Below are 19,339 nucleotides of genomic sequence, written 5' to 3'. Positions count from 1 at the left end.
AACGGCATTTGGCCAGGTTGGGGGCCTGCTCAGTAAATAAAGCCGCCTTCCTTTCGGCTGCGAGGCTTTGCTTTTTTTAACTTCCCGGTGACATTAGGGTTGAAGGGTTTCCCGCCGGAGACATGAGGTGGGACACCCGGAAGGCGGAAGTCCTAGGGCGGAAGTGGCCAAGAGGAACGGAGAATGGCGGCGGAAGGCTGGTTTTGGCGCTGGGGCTGGGGCCGGCGGTGCCCGGGGAGGCCTGGGCTTCCCGGCCCCGGCCCTGGCCCCACCACACCTCTACTTCTCTTCCTGTTGCTGGGGCCGGTTGTTGCGGATATAACTGACGGCAACAGTGAACACCTCAAGCGGGAGCATTCGCTTATCAAGCCCTACCAAGGTGAGGCCTGGGGCGGGAATGAGTGCAGGGTGAGGGCGAGGCTGGATAGGGTTGGTTAAAGGGGTTTCTTTTCTCCTAAACAAAGCAGCTCTGTGGGTTTTCTGCCTCTGGCAAGGCCATTGCTGGCATGGCCTCTTACGCACCTGTCTACTCCCCTCTCTCCCCACAGGGGTCGGTTCCAGCTCCATGCCCCTCTGGGACTTCCAAGGCAGCACTATACTCACGAGCCAGTACGTGCGTTTGACCCCTGATGAGCGCAGCAAAGAGGGTTCTATCTGGAACCACCAGGTGAGTGACTCCCAGGACGCTAGGTGTATCCTTAAGTAAGCTGCTACTACCAGTCTCCGCAACACCCCAGATCTGAGCTTGGGTTGAAGGCTTGTGATCCCCCACCCCCGACAAGGTATCCTCATCTTGACTCTTGAAGTCAGTGTGAATGACTACTGAAGTTAACTGTGGGGAGCTGTGCCTGACACTTCACACCTTTCTCATCTAGTTTCTTGGAAAGCCAGGTGAATTAAGTGATGTTATTTCCATTTTACTGACGAAACTAAGACTCAGTTGAAAGTGCCTGACTCAAAGTCACATAGCTAGTAAGCAGTGGAGCTCATAGCTGTCTGAATTCAACTCTCAATAGTGGGTAAATGGAACAGATGGAATCCTTATTGGGTATTTTGTGTGTGTTAGCCACTGACCTTAAATAGCCTTATTGCATTTAATTCTCAAACAGGCTGTTTGAAAGTAGATGGTTGTCATGGCTTTATGCAGAGCTAACACAGACATTGAATGGTATAATCGGTATTTAAAGTCTGATCTGTCTGATATCGAAGCCCAGCAATTCACTTGCAACACATGCCCGCCTTGCTCCTCCTGTACAATGGAGGAATCCCTTAGAAATACTTGTGGACTTAGTCCACCTCCCCAGTGCTTTACTGAGGGTCTTGTCCATCACTGATAATAAAAATCACTTTTGATTTTTGAGACCTTCAGTCTAGAGGTTAGCGAACCTCAGGTGTCACTGGCATGTCATACGTGACCAGTGGCCAAAATAAGTTGCTATGCAGACTCCACACTGAGGAAGTCTAGGTCAGGAAAGGGGCGAAAGGGGACTAATTTGGGGCTGGGTCACACATGGACTGGAAGCTGTTCTTACCTCAGCGTACCTGATTCCACTTCTTCCCATAGGCCTAAGCTGTTGGCCATTGTCCTAGTTTTCTTCATCACCCTGTTCTTTAGTCCATTCTGAATGGCTTCCACATTTAGTTCTAGGAGCCCACACTGTCCTTGTCCTTGTCCATCTGCCTGTCCCTTCTGCTCCTCCTCTCCTTTCTGCTAGGGGCATCAGGGTTACTTTCTTCAGCTTTCACTCTGATCCTCAGAGCCTGGGGTCTTCTGTGAAGGGCATAAACAGACATTATGTCTACACAGTCTGGCTCCTGGTGCTTGGCATCTCCATTTATACTGGTAATTTTATACAGCCTCTCTGGCTGCCTTCTTGCCTCAGGACCTTTGCACTTGTTGTTCCATGTGTCTGGGACACTGCCTCCTGGTTCTTAATGCCTGCCTGCTTCTTTCTCGTCTGGTATGTCTCAGCTTGAGTGCCACCCACTCAGTATTTCATTAACTACTCTGTCTCCCCCGCGTCACATCCTGTCACATTATTCTGTCTTAGGGTTTTCAGATAATTTTTAAAAATTATAATGTGTTAAATTTTTTATGGGAGTGAGTTCAGTATGTCATTAATTTTTCTTTTTTTTTAAATTTTTCTATTTTTTAAGTAAGGTACAAACAGTGCTGGAACTTTCAGAAATTGGTTCAGCTACAAGTAACTTAATTATGGTTGTAGGTAACTGTTGGTTGGCACTGTCAGTGGCTTGGTGATGTCACAGGGCTGAGAGAGTTCTGCACTTAACTTTGTCAAATTTTCAGTCTGGAATATAATTCTCTTCCTTCCCCCACGTCTCCATTCACTTCTAGGGACTTTCCTATTTAGCCCTGCAGATATTCTTGAAAGAGTTGGAGTGGTTCCTGTAATTCTTGAAAGAAATTACTTGGAATGCTTAGAACTTTCTGCCTGTTGTTTCCCAAGAACTTTCCTTTACTGGAGAGGTGCTTTCTGGATGTTTCTTTGTCTCCCTCACTCTGGGAAGGGCCCTGAATTAGCAAAATACTCATAAGCACCTGCTGTGGTCCCAAGAAGAGAAAACATAGCTTCTGCTGTTTTGGGGTGGAGCTGTCCAGACCAGGGAGTGGCCCCAAGGTGACTGGAACTCCCAAGAGTCTGATGGCTGGAGCACAGGACAGAGGGAAGCCCAAGGGGCTGATTGGGCCCATCCTGGGGAGCCTTGTGTGGGCTGCAGAGTAGTATTTAAGCTTTTGTGGCTGATGTACTGTCTGAAAGTATATATTCTCTTACACTTTTTAGAAGTTGATATCCAGAACTGCTTTTCTTACATTTAAATGTTTGTAAAGGATGTAGTTTCCAGTATATTTTAAATACTGCCATTTTATTTATTTTTTAAAAAATTTTATGTACCTACGTATGTACTGAGGGAGAGAGCATACGCCCTGGTTGGGGGGTAGGGAGAGAGAATCTTCAGCAGACTCTGAGCGGAATGAACGGAGTGGGCATGAGATCATGGAGATCATGACTTGAGCTGAGAGCCAAAATCAAGAGTGGGACGCTCAGTTGACTGAGCCACCCAGGTGCCCCTAAATATTGCCATTTTAAAATGAAACTGTTAAGTACTCTTTTTTTTTTTTTTTAAGATTTTATTTATTTGACAGAGATCACAAGTAGGCAGAGAGGCAGGCAGAGAGAGAGGAGGAAGCAGGCTCCCCGCTGAGCAGAGAGCCCGATGCGGGGCTCCATCCCAGGACCCTGGAATCATGACCTGAGCTGAAAGCAGAGGCTTTAACCCACTGAGCCATGCAGGCGCCCCCTGTTCAGTACTCTTAAGTGTATTCAGTGGAATCTAAATATTTCCATTTGATATTCACCATACGTTTTAAATGCTGTGAATCAGCCCAAATTATACATCAAGTTTTTTCTTTATTGAATTTGTATTTTCATTTCATCCCACATAGAATTTTGTTCTGTGCAGTGTATTTAATGCTTGAAAATCTCTTACTGATTAGCGTGTCTCATTCCTTTCCAACTAAAATAAGTGTAATAATGTAAACCTTTTAACTTTGGTGGGACCTTAAAACTAAGTTTTAGTATTTGGGGGGGGAATATTATTAATACATATTTGGTCAAAATAAATGCATCACACAATTTTTGGATAATTATCGTAGAAGTAGAAATTTGAAGTGTGTCCCTGTCTGGATGGTTGTTATTGTCAGAATAAGATAGGCCTCAGCACCATTTCTGCTTTTTGTTTTTGTAGATGTGAGTGCTGGGAATCTGTTCACTTAAATAGTAGATGAGGATGGAGGGAGTTTTGTTATAGCAGAGTTACTTGATATTTTCAACTTCCTTAGGTTTACAAACCCCAAATCACATAGTGATTTCTCATCAGAATGTTTCATGATGTATCAGCTGACTCTTTGATTAGCTCTGCCTCCCACTTGTGAGCAAAAGCATGGAAATCACCTGTAGCCAGGTGATTCTGATTTAGTTGCCCCAGGGAGGGCCAGGGCGTTAAGATTACTCAGCGCCCCAGCCAGCTCAGCTTTGCATCGAGGATGGAAAAGCATGACCATATCACTCTGCGTCCAAAAGCAGCTTCTAAATCAGTTCCAGCTGGTACCTTACCTGAACCTGCTTAAAATCCTTCAGAGGCTATATAGTGTCTCTATCTTGGTATTTCCCTCCACCGATCTGCAGTTTTCAGTCTGCCATACGCAGAGACTGGTCGTGTAGGATTCAGTTTCTAGGTTTCAACTTCTGTGTGTACCCTTTCCGGAAACTCCTCTCCCTATAAACCGTACCAGGGGCAGGAGAGTAGGTGTTCCTTTCCCATCTCCCTGCAGTTGCCCTTCTGCTTGGAGGCACCCCTTATACCCGCTTGGGGTGTTATCTCAGTGCATTGTTCTCAGATGCAGAAAATTCCTGGGCACCAAAGAGACCATTTGAAATCTGGTTTCTGGGCTGACTTTTGTAGAGGTGAGATATGTTTAACTCTTTTTTCAAACATAAAAGCTTTTCTAGTTCCTAAAAAATTAAGTCATCATTAATATCTAGTTTGAGTTTATCATGGTCAAAGAACACAATCTATTATTTCCGTCCTTGAAGGTCTGTTGAGTCTTGCAAAGGGTCAGGTTTTTGGAAAATTTTCTGTGTGCGTTTGCAAAGAATGTAGATTCTCAGCTAGTTGAGTACATTGTGCCCTTTAGGTCCTTGGTCACGTTTGCTGATTGGGTTCAAGTATTTGTATTCTTCCTGACATTTTTGCTTGTTTTTATCAATTACTGAGAGAGGTGTGTAAATTGCTTTGTGGATTTGTTTTTATTTTTGTAATTCTGTCAATGTCAATTTCTGCTTGATAGATTTTGAGGCCAAATTTTCCTGGTAAATGAAATCTTTTGTTCATTAAGAAATCCTTTTGTCGGGACACCTGGGTGGCTCGGGGGGTTAAGCCTCTGCTTTCAGCTCAGGTCATGATCTCAGGGTCCTAGGATCGAGCCCCGCGTCGGGCTCTCTGCTCAGCAGGGAGCCTGCTTCCTCCTCTCTCTCTGCCTCCCTCTCTGTCTACTTGTGATTTCTCTCTGTCAAATAAATAAATAAATAAAATCTTTAAAAAAAAATTCCTTTGACCTGTTGTCTCACTTCTTATCTTCAAACTCCAGTTATACGTATCTTTCATTCTCTGTCTCTTACTGACAATTTTGTATCTATCCCTCACTCTCTGTGCTTCCTCCTGGATATTTTTATCTACCTGACTGGCCTTGAGATCACTGGTTCTCTCTTTGTTTTTAATCTGTTGTTGAACCTGTTTGTTATATTATTTTCAGTTACTTTTTTAATTCTGGAATTTTTTTGTGAGGTGATTTTTTTAAAATTTCAGTTATTTCCCAGAGTTCTCAATTTTGTCTTTTATCTCCTTGAAGTAGTAAGCTAGTTATTTGAAAGTCCAGTATATGGAGTTCCCATTAGCCTGTCTCTCCCTCCCTCCTTTTTGGTTTTGGTTGATAACTTGTCTTTTGTGTTTCTGATTATTTATTGTATGCTGGATACTGTATTTTGTAAGATTGTTTGTTGAACAGTTTCAGGTGTGGGTGAGTCGCTTTAGTCTACTTTCAGGGATGAGAGGGCTCAAGCTGGGCTCCTGCCACTGGCAGGGCTTTTCCTCGCAGTCTTTGTCCATCTATCCTTGAGAGCTGGTCTCCTCAGCTCTCACCTGTCCCCTCTAGAATCTGCAGATTTCCACAGAGCCAGTGAATTCCCAAGAATTGGGAAGGCCAAGATTTCACACTACTTGCGAGCTGTTGGTTAGGTGTCTGCCATCTGTGTTCCTGGGCTGAAACTGGGGTTCTTCATCTTGGTTTTTGGTTCCCAGAGCCAGAACAGTACGTCTGATGAATCAATGAATGCCCCAGCCAGATCATCTAAGAGGGGATATAAAGTTTTCTGTTTTTGAGTTTTAAAAATTATATTAATGATATAAAATTCAAATATAGAAAGTAAACATGTCTTGTAGTTCCCCTCTCAGAGTCCCGTATCATTAATGTTGGCCCATGTTCCTTTAATTTTTATTTTCTCTCTGTATACAAATTTTTTTTTAAAGTTTTTTTTTTTTTTTAAAGATTTTATTTATTTATTTGACAGAGAGAGATCACAAGTAGACAGAGAGGCAGGGAGAGAGAGAGAGAGAGAGGGAAGCAGGCTCTCTGCTGAGCAGAGAGCCCGATGCGGGCCTCGATCCCAGGACCCTGAGATCATGACCTGAGCCGAAGGCAGCGGCTTAACCCACTGAGCCACCCAGGCGCCCTCTGTATACAAATTTGAACTTTGTCAACTTTTCTTCTCTTAATATCTTTGATATCTTCAAGTATAAAGGCTTACGGATGTGCTGTGGTCTGTTAAAAAGCTGCAACAACCAGACTGCCCCCAAGAAAATGGGAGCATCTACAGTCCCATTGGTTGTTTGAGAGCATGTGTTTCTTTTCGTCCTCCTCTGCACTGGTATTAACGATCTCTTTAATAGTTGCCAATCTGATAAGTCAACAACATCTTGTTTTAGTTTGCTTTTCTAATGGGCCTTTGTTTAAACACTTGCTCGCATCCCCATCTGTAGACTTCCCCCGTGTGGATTCTTGTCAGAGTATGTGTGTCAACACCTTAGTTTTCACCAGCAACTTCCTGGTGGGTGAGGCTAGGCTGTTCCCCTTATTGTGGACAGTGCCCAGCTCTGCAGCTGGTGTTCCTGAATACCAGGGAATGTCTGTCTTTTCTCACATCACAACAGCCCAGAGACCCCAGAGCATGAACTTTCCAGCCACCAGCCCTGGCACTGTCCTCACACTGAAGCTGGACCAGGTCCGCAAGAGGCAGGAAGGGTGCCGGCCAAGAGGTTGGGGTCTGGAGTCATCCGTACCTGGGTTTGAGTGTCTCAGTTTGGAAACATGGTTAGAAAGGAAGACAGTAAGGTGGGAGACCAGAAAAGAGTTGCTGCACTTTGTGTTAAAGGCCTGAGGTTCATGGGAGGTATAGAAGACACAGCAAAAGTTTGAGTCCGACAGATCTGGGTGATCGTAACCTGCTGTGGTTAAGTCCACTTAACCTGCTGTGGACAAGTTATTTTGTCTTTGAATGGGTTTTCTGTTTTGTAAAACATGTGGCTCAAATAGGAGTAGTAATCCTACAAGATTTGGGGGCAGGAGTAGTGGGGATGGAGAGGAAATGGCTGGTTTGGTTGGTGTTGAGGAAGGTGAATCATAGAGTGAGAACCTGTGGCCAGGCCGAAGAGAAGACTAGGGCCAGGATGGGCAGCCCGGGCAGCCCAGGCAGCCCTGGGACACTGGGTGACCCCTTCCTCCCCACCTGGGAGGCCCAGCAGCCCCCTCCCTTCCTGTGGAGAATGTCGGGGGGGGGTCAGGTGTCTGTTGGTCAATGTCACTGGTGACTCTGCTGCCTGGCCCTGTTCCAAGGAGTGCCAGCTTCAGTGGAGGAGACGGGCTTGCGCTGGGTCACCTCTAACTGGCAGGATAGCCGGTGAGTTCTGAGCAGCTCTTTCTGCTTTCCCTGCAGCCCTGCTTCCTCAAGGACTGGGAGATGCACGTCCACTTTAAAGTCCATGGTGCTGGAAAGAAGAATCTCCATGGAGATGGCATTGCCTTGTGGTACACCCGGGACCGCCTTGTGCCAGGTAAGGACGCACTTATCTAGGTGAGGGCATTCTGTACCCTCCAGTTAGGGTCCTACTGCTCCTCTTTGAGTCTGCTCTGGGAAGTGTCCCTTTAAGAAGAGGGCTAGCTGGATCCTAGCAGCTATACCATTGTGGCCTGGTGTTGTACACCAGCTAAGAAAGGATTTTACCATTTGACTTTTTTTTTCCCAATTTATTTATTTACTTTAGAGTGTGCTCTAGAGCACATGAGTGAGCATGCATGAACCAGGGGGAGGGGCGGAGGGAGAGTGAGAGGGAAGCAGAGCTGAGCACAGAATCTGATGCAAGGCTCAATCCCAGGACCCTGAGATCATGACCTGGGCCGACTCCAAGACTTGGATCCTTAACTGACTGAGCCACCCAGGCATCCCATCATTCTACCATTTTTAAAATAGCAAAAACAAGACTTATGTGGCTGAGACCATATGTGTCTTAAAAGTCTAAAATGTTTTCTCTCTGGCCCTTGACATAAAGTTGCTGACCCCTGGCTTAGAAGATGGGGCTTCCTCTGTAGGGGTCCCTGCCCTCTTGTCACCTGACATGTCCGAGCACAAGGCCAGGTGCTATTCCCTCAATAGTTCTGGTTTCAGATTTTGAGTCTTCTCTGCTGCACCCCTGACACCTCCCCTCCCTTAGAGATCCTTCCCTTCCCTGGGTGAATGACCTCAGATTAACCTCTCTTTCCCCCACCTGCACTGGTATTACTTTGTCCTTCAGGTACCAGGGGACAACTCCCAATATCTCCCATTATGAGAGCATCTCCTTCTAATTCCAGGGCCTGTGTTTGGGAGCAAAGACAACTTCCACGGCTTAGCCATCTTCTTGGACACATATCCCAACGATGAGACCACAGAGGTATGCCTCTGCCTTCTGCCTCTGACAGGACAGGAAGGGCCGGGAAGTTGGCCGGAGGGTTGGGGACCAGGACGTCTCCCTGGTCTTGGCACAGTGGGGCCTCCAGGGATTGGGGCCCCCACTGCCTCCCACAGGTTGGGCTGGCCATGGAGTAACTGGTGTCTCGGTCTCAGCGTGTGTTCCCGTACATCTCGGTGATGGTGAACAATGGCTCCCTGTCCTACGACCATAGCAAAGATGGCCGCTGGACCGAGCTGGCGGGCTGCACGGCCGACTTCCGGAACCGCGATCATGATACCTTCCTCGCTGTGCGCTACTCCCGGGGCCGTCTGACGGTGAGCAGGCAGGCCAGGGCCAGCTCTGTCTGTAAGGGCTCAGGGATGTGGCTGGGCTTGAGCATGGTGTGTACTTAACTTGCTGGCTGGCTGCAGGTGATGACTGACCTAGAGGACAAGAATGAGTGGAAAAACTGCATCGACATCACGGGAGTGCGCCTGCCCACAGGCTACTACTTCGGAGCCTCGGCTGGCACGGGAGACCTATCTGGTGAGTGTGTGGGCTGAGCAAGGCATTAAGCTTCAGTCTTGCCCTTTGCTGGTCTGTCAGAAGCTTGCGATGCAGTTGATCACTTTCCTTCTTGAACTCCCTTCATTTGGGTCCGCATGTACCTGTGTTTCTTCCTTCACTTTCCAGCATCTGGGAATGTTGGCACACCTGGGGCTTACTGCATGAGCACTCCCTCAGCCATCTTCTATGCTCTTGAGCAGCTAGAGGGCTTTGAATCCAGATGCTGCAGAGTCCCATCTTTCCATCACCAGCTCAGACCTTTCCAGACCTATGTAACCACCTGCCTGCCCAAAATCTCTACCTGGATACCCAACAGGCATTTTAGCCTTCACATGCCCACAGCTGAAGCCCACATCTTGCTACCGAGGCATAAATGACACCTCTATTACTCTAGTTGTTCAGCCCCAAAAACCTTGGTGTCATTCCAGTCTCGTTTTTTACCCCTCTTACATGCCACCTCTCATTCTTTGGCGAGTCCTGCTGGCCTTGTCTTCTCAGTGCAGCGGACCACTTCTCTCCCCTCTGTTACTACTTGGCAGGTCCGGGCCATTGTCTTCACTCACTTCACTCACATGAGCCGTCCATGTGGTCCTCTTCTTCCACACTAGCCCCCGACAGTCTCTCCCAGTTCAGCAGCCAGAACGATTCCATGAAAGCTCGAGTGAGATCTCACCACTGCTCGTGTCTCCTGCAGAGTCAAGGCCACTGTCTGTCCTAGTAATGGTCTCCTGGGCCTTGTGTGCCAGTGCCTCTCCTCCCCCCACATCACCTGTGACTCATGGCTCCCTGCTCCCTTACATCACCCATGGCTTTTCTTCAGACATGCCAGCGCCCTCTGCCAGGCCTTTGTGCCTGTGCCTTACCCTCCTCTCCTTCAGGTCTTACTCAGATGTCACTTCCTCAGTGGGGCCTTCCCTGATTCCCTTTATTTATTTTTTTATTTTTATTTACTTTTTTAATTTTTAAAGATTTTATTTATTTATTTGACAGAGAGATCACAAGTAGGCAGGCAGACAGGCAGAGAACAGCGGGCGGCGGGGGGCTGGCGGGAAGCAGGCTCCCTGCTGAGAAGGGAGCCCGATGCGGGACTTGATCCCAGGACCCTGAGATCATGACCTGAACCGAAGGCAGACGCTTAACCCACTGAGCCACCCAGGCGCCCTTTATTTACATTTTTATTTTATTTTATTTATTTATTTTTTTAAGATTTTATTTATTTATTTGACAGAGAGAGAGATCACAAGCAGGCAGAGAGGCAGGCAGAGAGAGAGGAGGAAGCAGGCTCCCCGCTGAGCAGAGAGCCCGATGCGGGGCTCGATCCCAGGACCCTGAGATCATGACCCGAGCCGAAGGCAGTGGCTTAACCCACTGAGCCACCCAGGCGCCCCTTATTTACATTTTTAAAGTAAGCTTTACACCTAATGTGGGGCCTGACCTCACAACCCCAAGATCCAGAGTCACACGCTCTACCAGCTGAGCCAACCAGGCACCCCTGCTTCCCTTATTTAAAATGGCACACGAATACAGTTTTCTCTGCACTCCTTATTGCCTTTCTTGGATTTATTTTTCTTCATAGTATTTAACTATCTTGGAATCTACCATATAATTTGGCTTTCATGTGTCCCTTTCACCAAACTGTAGGTTTCATAAAGTCAGGGCTCTCGTTTGGCCCACGGTGTGCTCTGTAAGCACTGGGCTGCTGTCAGCCTGTGCAGGGTTTGCTGGGCCACTGGGCCTGGGTGACACTTGATAGTGACCTTTGGCTATGGTACTCAGAAGGCATCAGGGCCCTCAGAGGCACCAGGCCCAGGCCCAGTTGCTCCTGACCAAAAGTGGGAAGCAAAAGGGCTTATTCGTCCTCAGGATAGACCTTTCCAGGGCCTGTAATCCAGCCACTATCTGGGAGCCTGGGTCCACTTGGTCCCCAGAGAGTCATTGCTTTGGGGTATTAAAGTTTTTGGTATGGATATTTTTATTATATACCCCAGAGTGGGGAGAATGGTCTAGTAAGTCCCTTTGCCCCTGTTACCCAGCTTCAGGGAATCGTTAGTTGCTGGTGGACAACGTGGCAGTCAGTTATCAGGGGGCTGTCAGTCTGGTTTCATCTAGGTTTCCACCACAGTCTTCCCCCTCAGGCAATCTGGAATTTTACCTGATCGTATTTCAGCCTGTGTCAGGAGAAGGTTCTGGGAGCAAAGCCAGATCTGTGGCAGTGGATGCTCTCTGAGGCCATTTGGAGAGGCCCAGTGGAGACTGCTAGAGATGGCTGTCTACACAGTAGTGCCTGGCCATTCATCGGAGGTGTGTGAGTGTGAGCCTCTGCAACAGGCCGCTCACGAGTGTCACATGATGGTGTGGCCACTTTTCCCTTTTTTTTTTTTTTTTTAAGATTTTATTTATTTATTTGAGAATGAGAGAGAGCGAGTATGAGAGGAGAGAGGTCAGCAGGAGAAGCAGACTCCCTGCTGAGCAGGGAGCCCGATGTGGGACTCGATCCTGGGGCTCTAGGATCGTGACCTGAGCTGAAGGCAGTTGCTTAACCAACTGAGCCACCCAGGTGCCCCGCTTTTCTCTTTTATACACCTGATACCATGGGGAGTTTGAGAGGTGAAGGGATCTCCCCACGTTCATAGACCTAGGAAGGGCAGAGCTCAGATGGGAACTGCTGTCAGACCTGAGAGTCAGGACTTGTCCCTGGGCCCCCGGGGCTATGCACACTGGACTGGCAGGTACCACAGGGCTCTGCCTGACCCAGCTGCCAGCTCCCTGTTCTTTAGGCTCTCCCTTTTCCAGTCTCCAGAGTTCTTGGCATGAGGCTTTGCCTCACGTTCAGCTCATTAGCTGCATTGATACTAGATTTAAGGGACCAGCACCCTTGTCTCAGGTCGGAACCTCCCCATCTCAGAATGGGGTGATCCCTTAGTGTCAAGCCGAGGTTCTCTCTCTCTCTCTTTTTTTTTTTTAAGATTTTATTTATTTGACAGACAGAGATCACAGGTAGGCGGAGAGGCAGGCAGAGAGAGAGGAAGGGAAGCAGGCTTCCCGCTGAGCAGAGAGCCCGATTCAGGACTTGATCCCAGGACCCTGAGATCATGACCTGAGCCGAAGGCAGAGGCTTAACCCACTGAGCCACCCAGGCGTCCCAGAGGTTCTCTTCTGCCCACACTGTTAGACCCGACTTTTTCTCACGTCTCCTCGGGGACAGTCACTGCCCAGGAATTGGGGCCTAGCCCTCAGGTAGCTGAGTGGTTTGTCTGCATCTTGTTCTTGGGTCTCTGACAGAGCGCCTGGCAGCTGCTTACTGCCCCTTGAGAGGATCAGGCTTCTCAAACAGCCATAGAATAACATGCAGGTTTTCTTCTGGTACATACTCTCTGCTGGGCAATGTCTTGTGCTTTGTATGTACTATCTCATTTTCTTTTTCTTTTTTTTTTTTTAAAGATTTTATTTATTTGTCCTAGAGAGAGAAGTGAGAGCGCGCACAGGCAGACAGAGTGGCAGGCAGAGGCAGAGAGAGAAGCAGGCTCCCTGCCAAGCAAGGAGCCTGATGTGGGACTCGATCCCAGGATGCTGGGATCATGACCTGAGCCGAAGGCAGCCGCTTAACCAACTGAGCCACCCAGGCATCCCACTATCTCATTTTCTTGCCATGATAACCAGGCAAGGTGGAGAGTATCATCCAGATTTACAAACAAGGAACCTGACTCAGGATTTAGACCCAGCTGATTCTCAGTGTAAAACCCATGCTTTTTTGTGTGTGTCTGTTCTGCCTCCTCCCAGATTTCTTAATGTTTTAGAGGTATTACAGCCTCTGCAACGCTGCCTGTTGGGGGTTGCCGGAGGTGGCTGGAAAGAAAACAGGCCCCTCAGGCGGCAGGAGCAGGGTTTGCCCCGGGGGACCTGGCCACTTTCCCTGACTGGAGAGGCAGCCCTGAGCTGGGGAGGGGCATGGGCCATGTGCCCTAAGGCAGGCTCTGCACCCCTTATAATAAGCTAACTCTGGGTCTTGCAGACAATCATGACATCATCTCCATGAAGCTGTTCCAGCTGATGGTAGAACACACTCCTGATGAAGAGAACATCGACTGGACCAAGATTGAGCCCAGCGTTAATTTCCTCAAGTCACCCAAAGGTAGATGCTTGAGGCCCACCCCAGCTTGGGCAGCCTTGTGCAGGGTGGGGGTGGGGCCAGCTGGGCTGAGTGCCTGTCGTCTATTTGCTCTCACCTGGTCGGGTTGTGGCCTGGGGTCTTAGAGTAGCAGTCAGTGCTAATGAACAGATGTGAGAACACCTGGCCTCTGCTTCTGCCAGTGCTTGGTGCTGGGTTGATGGGCAATAAAGACAGAGGGGCCAGATTGTTGGTGTCGGTGGTGTGCAGGGCATTCTGATACAATATGTGTGTGGCCTCAGTGAATGGCCTGGGCAGGAGATCCTGCCTCGAGCTGGGGGAACTGATCCTCCAGCTTTCCTCAGCTAGAAACAAGTAAAGGCAAGATTTGACCTTAAGTTTTTGCCAAGCCACAAAGGCTCAGACTCTTCCCCTGGCACTAATTAGCCACCAGCCTGTCTTCACAGAGCAAGGGTTCTGGTTGAAGTGAAACTCCTGTGTGTGTGTGGACATACACCCCAAGAACCTTAAAGTTGTGCCTGTGGGGTTGGGGCCCTGAGGAGCCTCTCAGCCTAGCCCAAGGTTTTCATGTAGAGTGGGAGCCAGAGTGGAACCCAGCGTTTTACGTGACGTCTCACTGTTTTAAGATTCAAATTACTTTTAAACATCTCAGGGGCTAAACAGACCCTGCCATATGCCACTGGTTTTGCAACCTTTGATTGAAGGGTTTTTGGCTGCTGAGGGCTTTTGGAGACCTAATCTGCTCTGACCTACCCAGCAGCCCTAGGAGGTTGGCCACGTAGGGATTAACTAGTTTGCAGACTTGTTGCTCTTTTCATTCCTTTAGCAGATGGTTCCAGAAATTCCACTCGGTGCCTAGCTGTGGGCTGTCCTGGGGCTAAGTCTAGTGACTGAGGCAAGAGGAGGAAAGAGGCTGGTGTTAAGACCATGTCAGCAGGCCTGCCCTGTTCAGGTTGTGTGGGAGAGGAGGATGAAAGTTGGCTCCTGGCTGGCATTCAGGCCTGGCTGGGAGGAGGCCCCGAGTAATCCCCACAGTAAGGAGTAGGGGATTGTGGCTGCGGAGGGAGGCCAAGTGGCAGGAACAGGGCCCAGGCTGCACAGGGCAGAAGGGCCTGAGTCCAGACCCGAGTCCCTTCACCACAGACTGATAAACTTGACAGTTTGTTCCTCCCGTCAGCCTCCTATAAAAGGGAGATCAAGAGTTCCCCATCCCAGTGTGGTTGGAATTCCAGGAGATACCTAATGTGGCAGGGCCTCATTCCCTGCAGCGTTGTTGATGGTGTTAGCAGGCAGAGAAGTAGTGTGGCTGGAGCAGAAGGACAGGGGGCGGGGGGCTTGGGAGACCCCCAAGGAGCCGTGGAAAGCATCCAGGTGTGAGTCAGGGCAGCCTTTGGCCAGAGCTTTGTTCTTCCAGAGGGGGGCCTTGGGCCCCTGCAAGGGGCTGGGGTGGGGTTTTGTGAACACAGATCTTGGGCCTGCCCTGTGCAGACTCAGGCTCTCCTGGGGAGGCCAGGAATCCCAGCTTTCACTAACTTCTTGTGGCAGAAGGCTCCTGGGGCCTTGATCCCTGGGAAGCTAGGTCCTAGTGCGGTTCTGCCTCCGTCCATCCCACATCCCTCACCGGTAGGGCTGTGAGCAGGCCACAGCTTCCCCTGTAGGGCTGGCTGTGGCCTGTCGCTCGGCTCCGTCCCTTCGTACTCCCCTGTCTCCTGGGAGCCTGCCTGCCACCTCCACTTTGCCACTGCAGCTCCCCTCTCTTCTCCCCCAGATAACGTGGATGACCCGACCGGCAACTTCCGCAGCGGGCCGCTGACGGGGTGGCGGGTGTTCCTGCTGCTGCTCTGTGCGCTGCTGGGGATCATCGTGTGCGCCGTGGTTGGGGCTGTGGTGTTTCAGAAGCGGCAGGAGCGGAACAAGCGCTTCTACTGAGTGGCCGGTGCTCTGCTCCGGGGAAGGGCCTAGTTTTGGGCCCCAGCACTAATGTGAACTTTTTTCTTACTGGGATTGTAAAAGAAAAATAAGACGACCTTATTTCTTAACTGTTTCAAAGAAATGATTAAAAGTATTTTCGTACATTTTGCTTCTTGCCCAGCAAGGACAGGCTGCAGGGCTAGGGAATAGGGTTTGGCACCCCCACAGCTGGGAACAGAGGTCCTTGCCCGTTGCCAGCATCTCAGGAGCAGGAAGGAAGCTGTGCCTGGGAGCTGGGCCCTGGCAGGCTCTTGAACACTGGAGGGCCCCTCAACCACATTAGGGTGGGTGCCTGAGGACGTGAGCAGTGATTTTGTTCTCTGCAGGGTGTGTTGGTGGAAGAGGAGGCTGACTAGAGAACCTGGGCCTTCCCAGTTGCCCTCTGAGCTGCTTCCCAAGGCAGACCCTTGAGTGAGGCTGGAGGAGTAATCTGGTAGGGCTCAGAGGGTGACCATTTGCTAAATAAAGTGAAACAACCAACTTCAGCTGTGTGACTGTCCTCAGGGGCATGCTTCTCTTTTTCTTCAAGTAACTTCCAAGTGGCCAGTGCTTTATGGCTCTCACCCTCCACCCCTCGGCCCTGCCACATAGCCCCAGGAGGCCAGTGCCATGCTCCCCTTCCCAGATGGGGAAGCACAGCTCTAGGAGGTCAGTTGAAACTTGCCAAGTGTCTCATAGCAAGTGAGGGGATAGGGCCCTGTGCTGTCTCCCATGCCACACCCATGTGCCCTGAGCCTCTGGGTGAAAGGCTTCAGCCAGGGTAGAATGTGGGGTACCACATGGAGGCTGTGACCTAAGCGCAAGTGAACTCAAGGGAACTCTGGCTAAGGGGGCTTCAGGAAGATCTGGAAGGGATTCATGGGCTCAGGAGGACAGGCTAGGGTCAGTATTCCCTTTGGGGTGTTCTGAGGGGAGAAAGATGGCAGAGGGAGTAGAAGAAAGCCAGCAGCTGGAGGGAAAGCACCCTTATCTGGCAGCTTTCATGGGTCGGTCTGTCCTGGCCATGGCCTGCCTCTGCTCTCCAGACTGCTCTTGGATGCCGCTAACTCTGCCACAGAACAGTGTGTTCTCATCCATTCTAGAACCATCTTCAGCATCTTCCTAAGTCACATTCGAGTCTCCATCTTAAAAGTGAGAGCAACCCTGTCTTCCTGTTGGAACCAGGCTTTTTGTAATTGATATTCTTGATTAGATTCTCGCAGGTGGATAGAAGTAGATGAAGTGAGGAGGAGGAACTTCCTTTTCCTATTAATCTTTCACTCTCCCGAGCTCTTTGTCGAGCAGCTATTCACGTTCTCTTGTCCTTCTCCATGTGCTCTCTGCACATGTAGGACACATCCTTCGTGGGTCAGACGTCAAGAGATTGTTTACGAGACCGCAGTGAGACACGTCTGAGCTGTGTTTCCTTCTCATGGGGCTGGGAGACCATTCATGAAGCTGTAAGAGTAAACGTGATCTTTACTGAAATATTTTACTGAGCTCACTTAACCCCCAAACTGTTTCTTTACTTGGGAAGTAGCTAACTTTGAGTGCTTACTACATGCCAAGCGTGGTTCTGAGCAGGTGACGCATACTAACTCCTCTCTCTCCACAACACTTAATCCGTTCGGACACCGGAAATCCACTAGGTTGGGTGGCTCCTGTCTCCCCGGGCCTCTCCCTCCCCCAGGGGGAGCGCCATGTCCACCCTGAGGGCTGGGGTCTGGAACCCCCCACAGCTGCTCCAGCCACCATCGTCAGCACCACACGCACCACATTTGGCCTTTCATTCTGGCCCCTCAGGGCCTCCCTGAATTCCTGAATGATGAGGCACGGTGGCACCCTGGACGATGTGGCTCTGGCCCTTGGTTGCACATTGGAGTCCCCTAGAGAACAAAAGTCCGACCTCTGTGTTCTCTAGTTTGGGTTTGAGGAGTCAATGGGGTGTGGGCAAGGACAGTGTTTTCTTTGGAGTGGCGGGGGGGTGGGGGGCACAGTGCGGCCCAGGAAGGGCTGCTTTGAAATAACCACACTGGGTGGTTAGGGTGAGGTTCTAGGCTTGGGAATCAGTAGGTGTAAGACCAGCGATTTGAAGGCAAAGATGGAGTGGTTGTGGTCTCTTCTTGGCTGTCAGCGTCTTCTTTGCATCCCTTTCAGAGTTTATACCTGGAGGTGCTTCCCTAGAAGGTTCGATGTGTGCTTTCACATCTGCTTTCTCACACATGTGGGATCATGCTGCTGTAATCCACGATTTTTGCCACATGGATTTAAAAATGGAGTTATTTCATCATACAAAAGATAAATATGAATGTGTATCCTTGTACTTGCTGTGCAACATGAGAAATAAAGTGTTGCTGACACACTTGCATCCCTCCTTGTCCCCCTGCCCTGAGTGCGAGCCCTCCTTTTGAAGGCGATTGCTGCAGGTTCTGATTTTTTTTCAAGTGTTTCTTAAAAATGTTACCGTGGAGGTATGTATCCGTAAATACATAGTAGTAGTTTGCATTTTAAAAGTTACAAATGGCACACAGATGTATTCTTGGATCTTAAAATTCAACATTGTTTGTGAGTCTTTGCATTACATGTAGCTCAGGGTGGGCCTTGAGTGGACTCCAGTTTCTGCCTTTGGCTGTTGTTGGCTGTTTGGGTGGTTTCCAGGTGTTTGGCTCTGAGAATGTTCCTCTGACCATTCTTGAGCACGTCTCCATCTAGGCACAAGTGCACAGGAACTGCTGGGCAGATTTAGTTGGGTTTCAGGATTACTAGATGTCCCATTGTTCTCTGGAGAGGGCTGTATCCATTCTTCTCCCACCTGGTGATAGAGATTCCCTCTGGCCCTTTCTTAACACTGGCTGTTGTCAGTGTGTACTTTCTGACAGTCCGATAAGTGTAGAAGTTTAAATTTGCATTTCTCTACCAGTCAGGTTGAGGATTTTTGTTATCTTCAAAATCAAAATCCATTTGTATTTCCTCCATGGTCGTTTGATTTTTTTTTGCCTCTCCCTTTTTCTGGTTGCTGTGTGTGAGTTGTCATATGGTCCTTAGGTTGTGTCCTTTGTAGAAACAGCTCAGTATGCTTATCTTTTTCCTTTTCTAATGATGTCATGTGATATACAGTCTGCATTTTAATGTCATTCACTCTTTTCCAAAGACTTTTTTCCCCCAGAGGTTTAAAAATTTTGCTGTTCAAATTTAGTATGTAATTATGAAATTAACTTTTGTGTAAGGTGTGATGTAGGGACCTGGTTTTCCCATTCTGTCTAGCCAGTTATCCCAACACATTTCTTGACATTCATCCTTCCAATGGAGCCACAGCACCATCGAGTCAGACACTCCGGATACTGCTCCTTCAGCTCTTCCTCTTGTGCAGCGGGAGGGCTCAGTGCTCAGCCACATCTTCAGCGCCTTAGCTGGGTGGTTCCAGGGGAGTTGTGCCTGCTGAGATGCTGGAGGCAGTCTGCCAAGGAGGTTCTCAGGAGAAAGGGTCAGAGAGCAGCTGGCGTGGCTCTGTCCCCCTCCTCCTGCTGGGATGTGGAGGTGACCCCCCAAAGTATAGAGGCCCTCTTTGACCACCGGGGCCAAAGTGAACACCAGAGCTGGATAGAACGTGGGTTCTTAGGACGTCAGGTGCTGCCACAGTCCTGGACTCCTGACCGCTGGGCTTTTATGTAAAAAAATAAATTTGTATCTACTCAAACTACCTTGAGTCCTGTTTTCTGTTATTTGAGACCAATAATAGCTCTACCTCTCCTCCATGTATATGTCTGATCTTGTAACATGTCGGCATCTTCTCTGGATTACAGCGAATACTGACGTGACCCCCGTGCCGCATGCTGTCTTAAGCACCGGGACACAGCAGAGAGTAAAAGGAACTTAGGGTTCCTCATGGAACTCACAGTCTGGTGGGGACCGCAGGTGAAATAAAGCTTTATAGTAGAAAGTAGGTTTAAAGTATACAGTGAGCATGACTCTGCCATGTTTCTGCGAGTTGCCTCAACTAAGCACCATGGACTGGTGGCTTCAAACAGCAGAAACTCATCGTCTCACAGATTCTCTGCAACCTTTGGCATTGCTTGGCTTCTAGACCTAGATCGCTCCAGTCTGAGTCCGTCACTGTGTGGCCATCTT

General features: G+C 49.1%; 1 protein-coding gene across 1 annotated transcript; it reads left to right on the top strand.

The window, feature by feature from the left end:
• Positions 1 to 32: 32 nt before the first annotated feature.
• On the top strand, positions 33 to 18,911 carry LMAN2 (lectin, mannose binding 2). The gene is made up of 8 exons (XM_047730431.1): positions 33 to 379; positions 549 to 667; positions 7,572 to 7,689; positions 8,486 to 8,565; positions 8,739 to 8,900; positions 8,997 to 9,111; positions 13,145 to 13,264; positions 15,030 to 18,911. The coding sequence occupies exons 1-8, from the start codon at positions 184 to 186 to the stop codon at positions 15,188 to 15,190; spliced, it is 1,071 nt and encodes a 356-aa protein (XP_047586387.1). The 5' UTR covers positions 33 to 183; the 3' UTR covers positions 15,191 to 18,911.
• Positions 18,912 to 19,339: the final 428 nt, after the last annotated feature.

Source organism: Lutra lutra, chromosome 5 (genome assembly GCF_902655055.1).
Source record: "Lutra lutra chromosome 5, mLutLut1.2, whole genome shotgun sequence".
NCBI classification, from domain to species: domain Eukaryota; kingdom Metazoa; phylum Chordata; class Mammalia; order Carnivora; family Mustelidae; genus Lutra; species Lutra lutra.
Note: the sequence above shows the minus strand (reverse complement) of the source record. Positions and strands in the feature narration are given on the sequence as shown.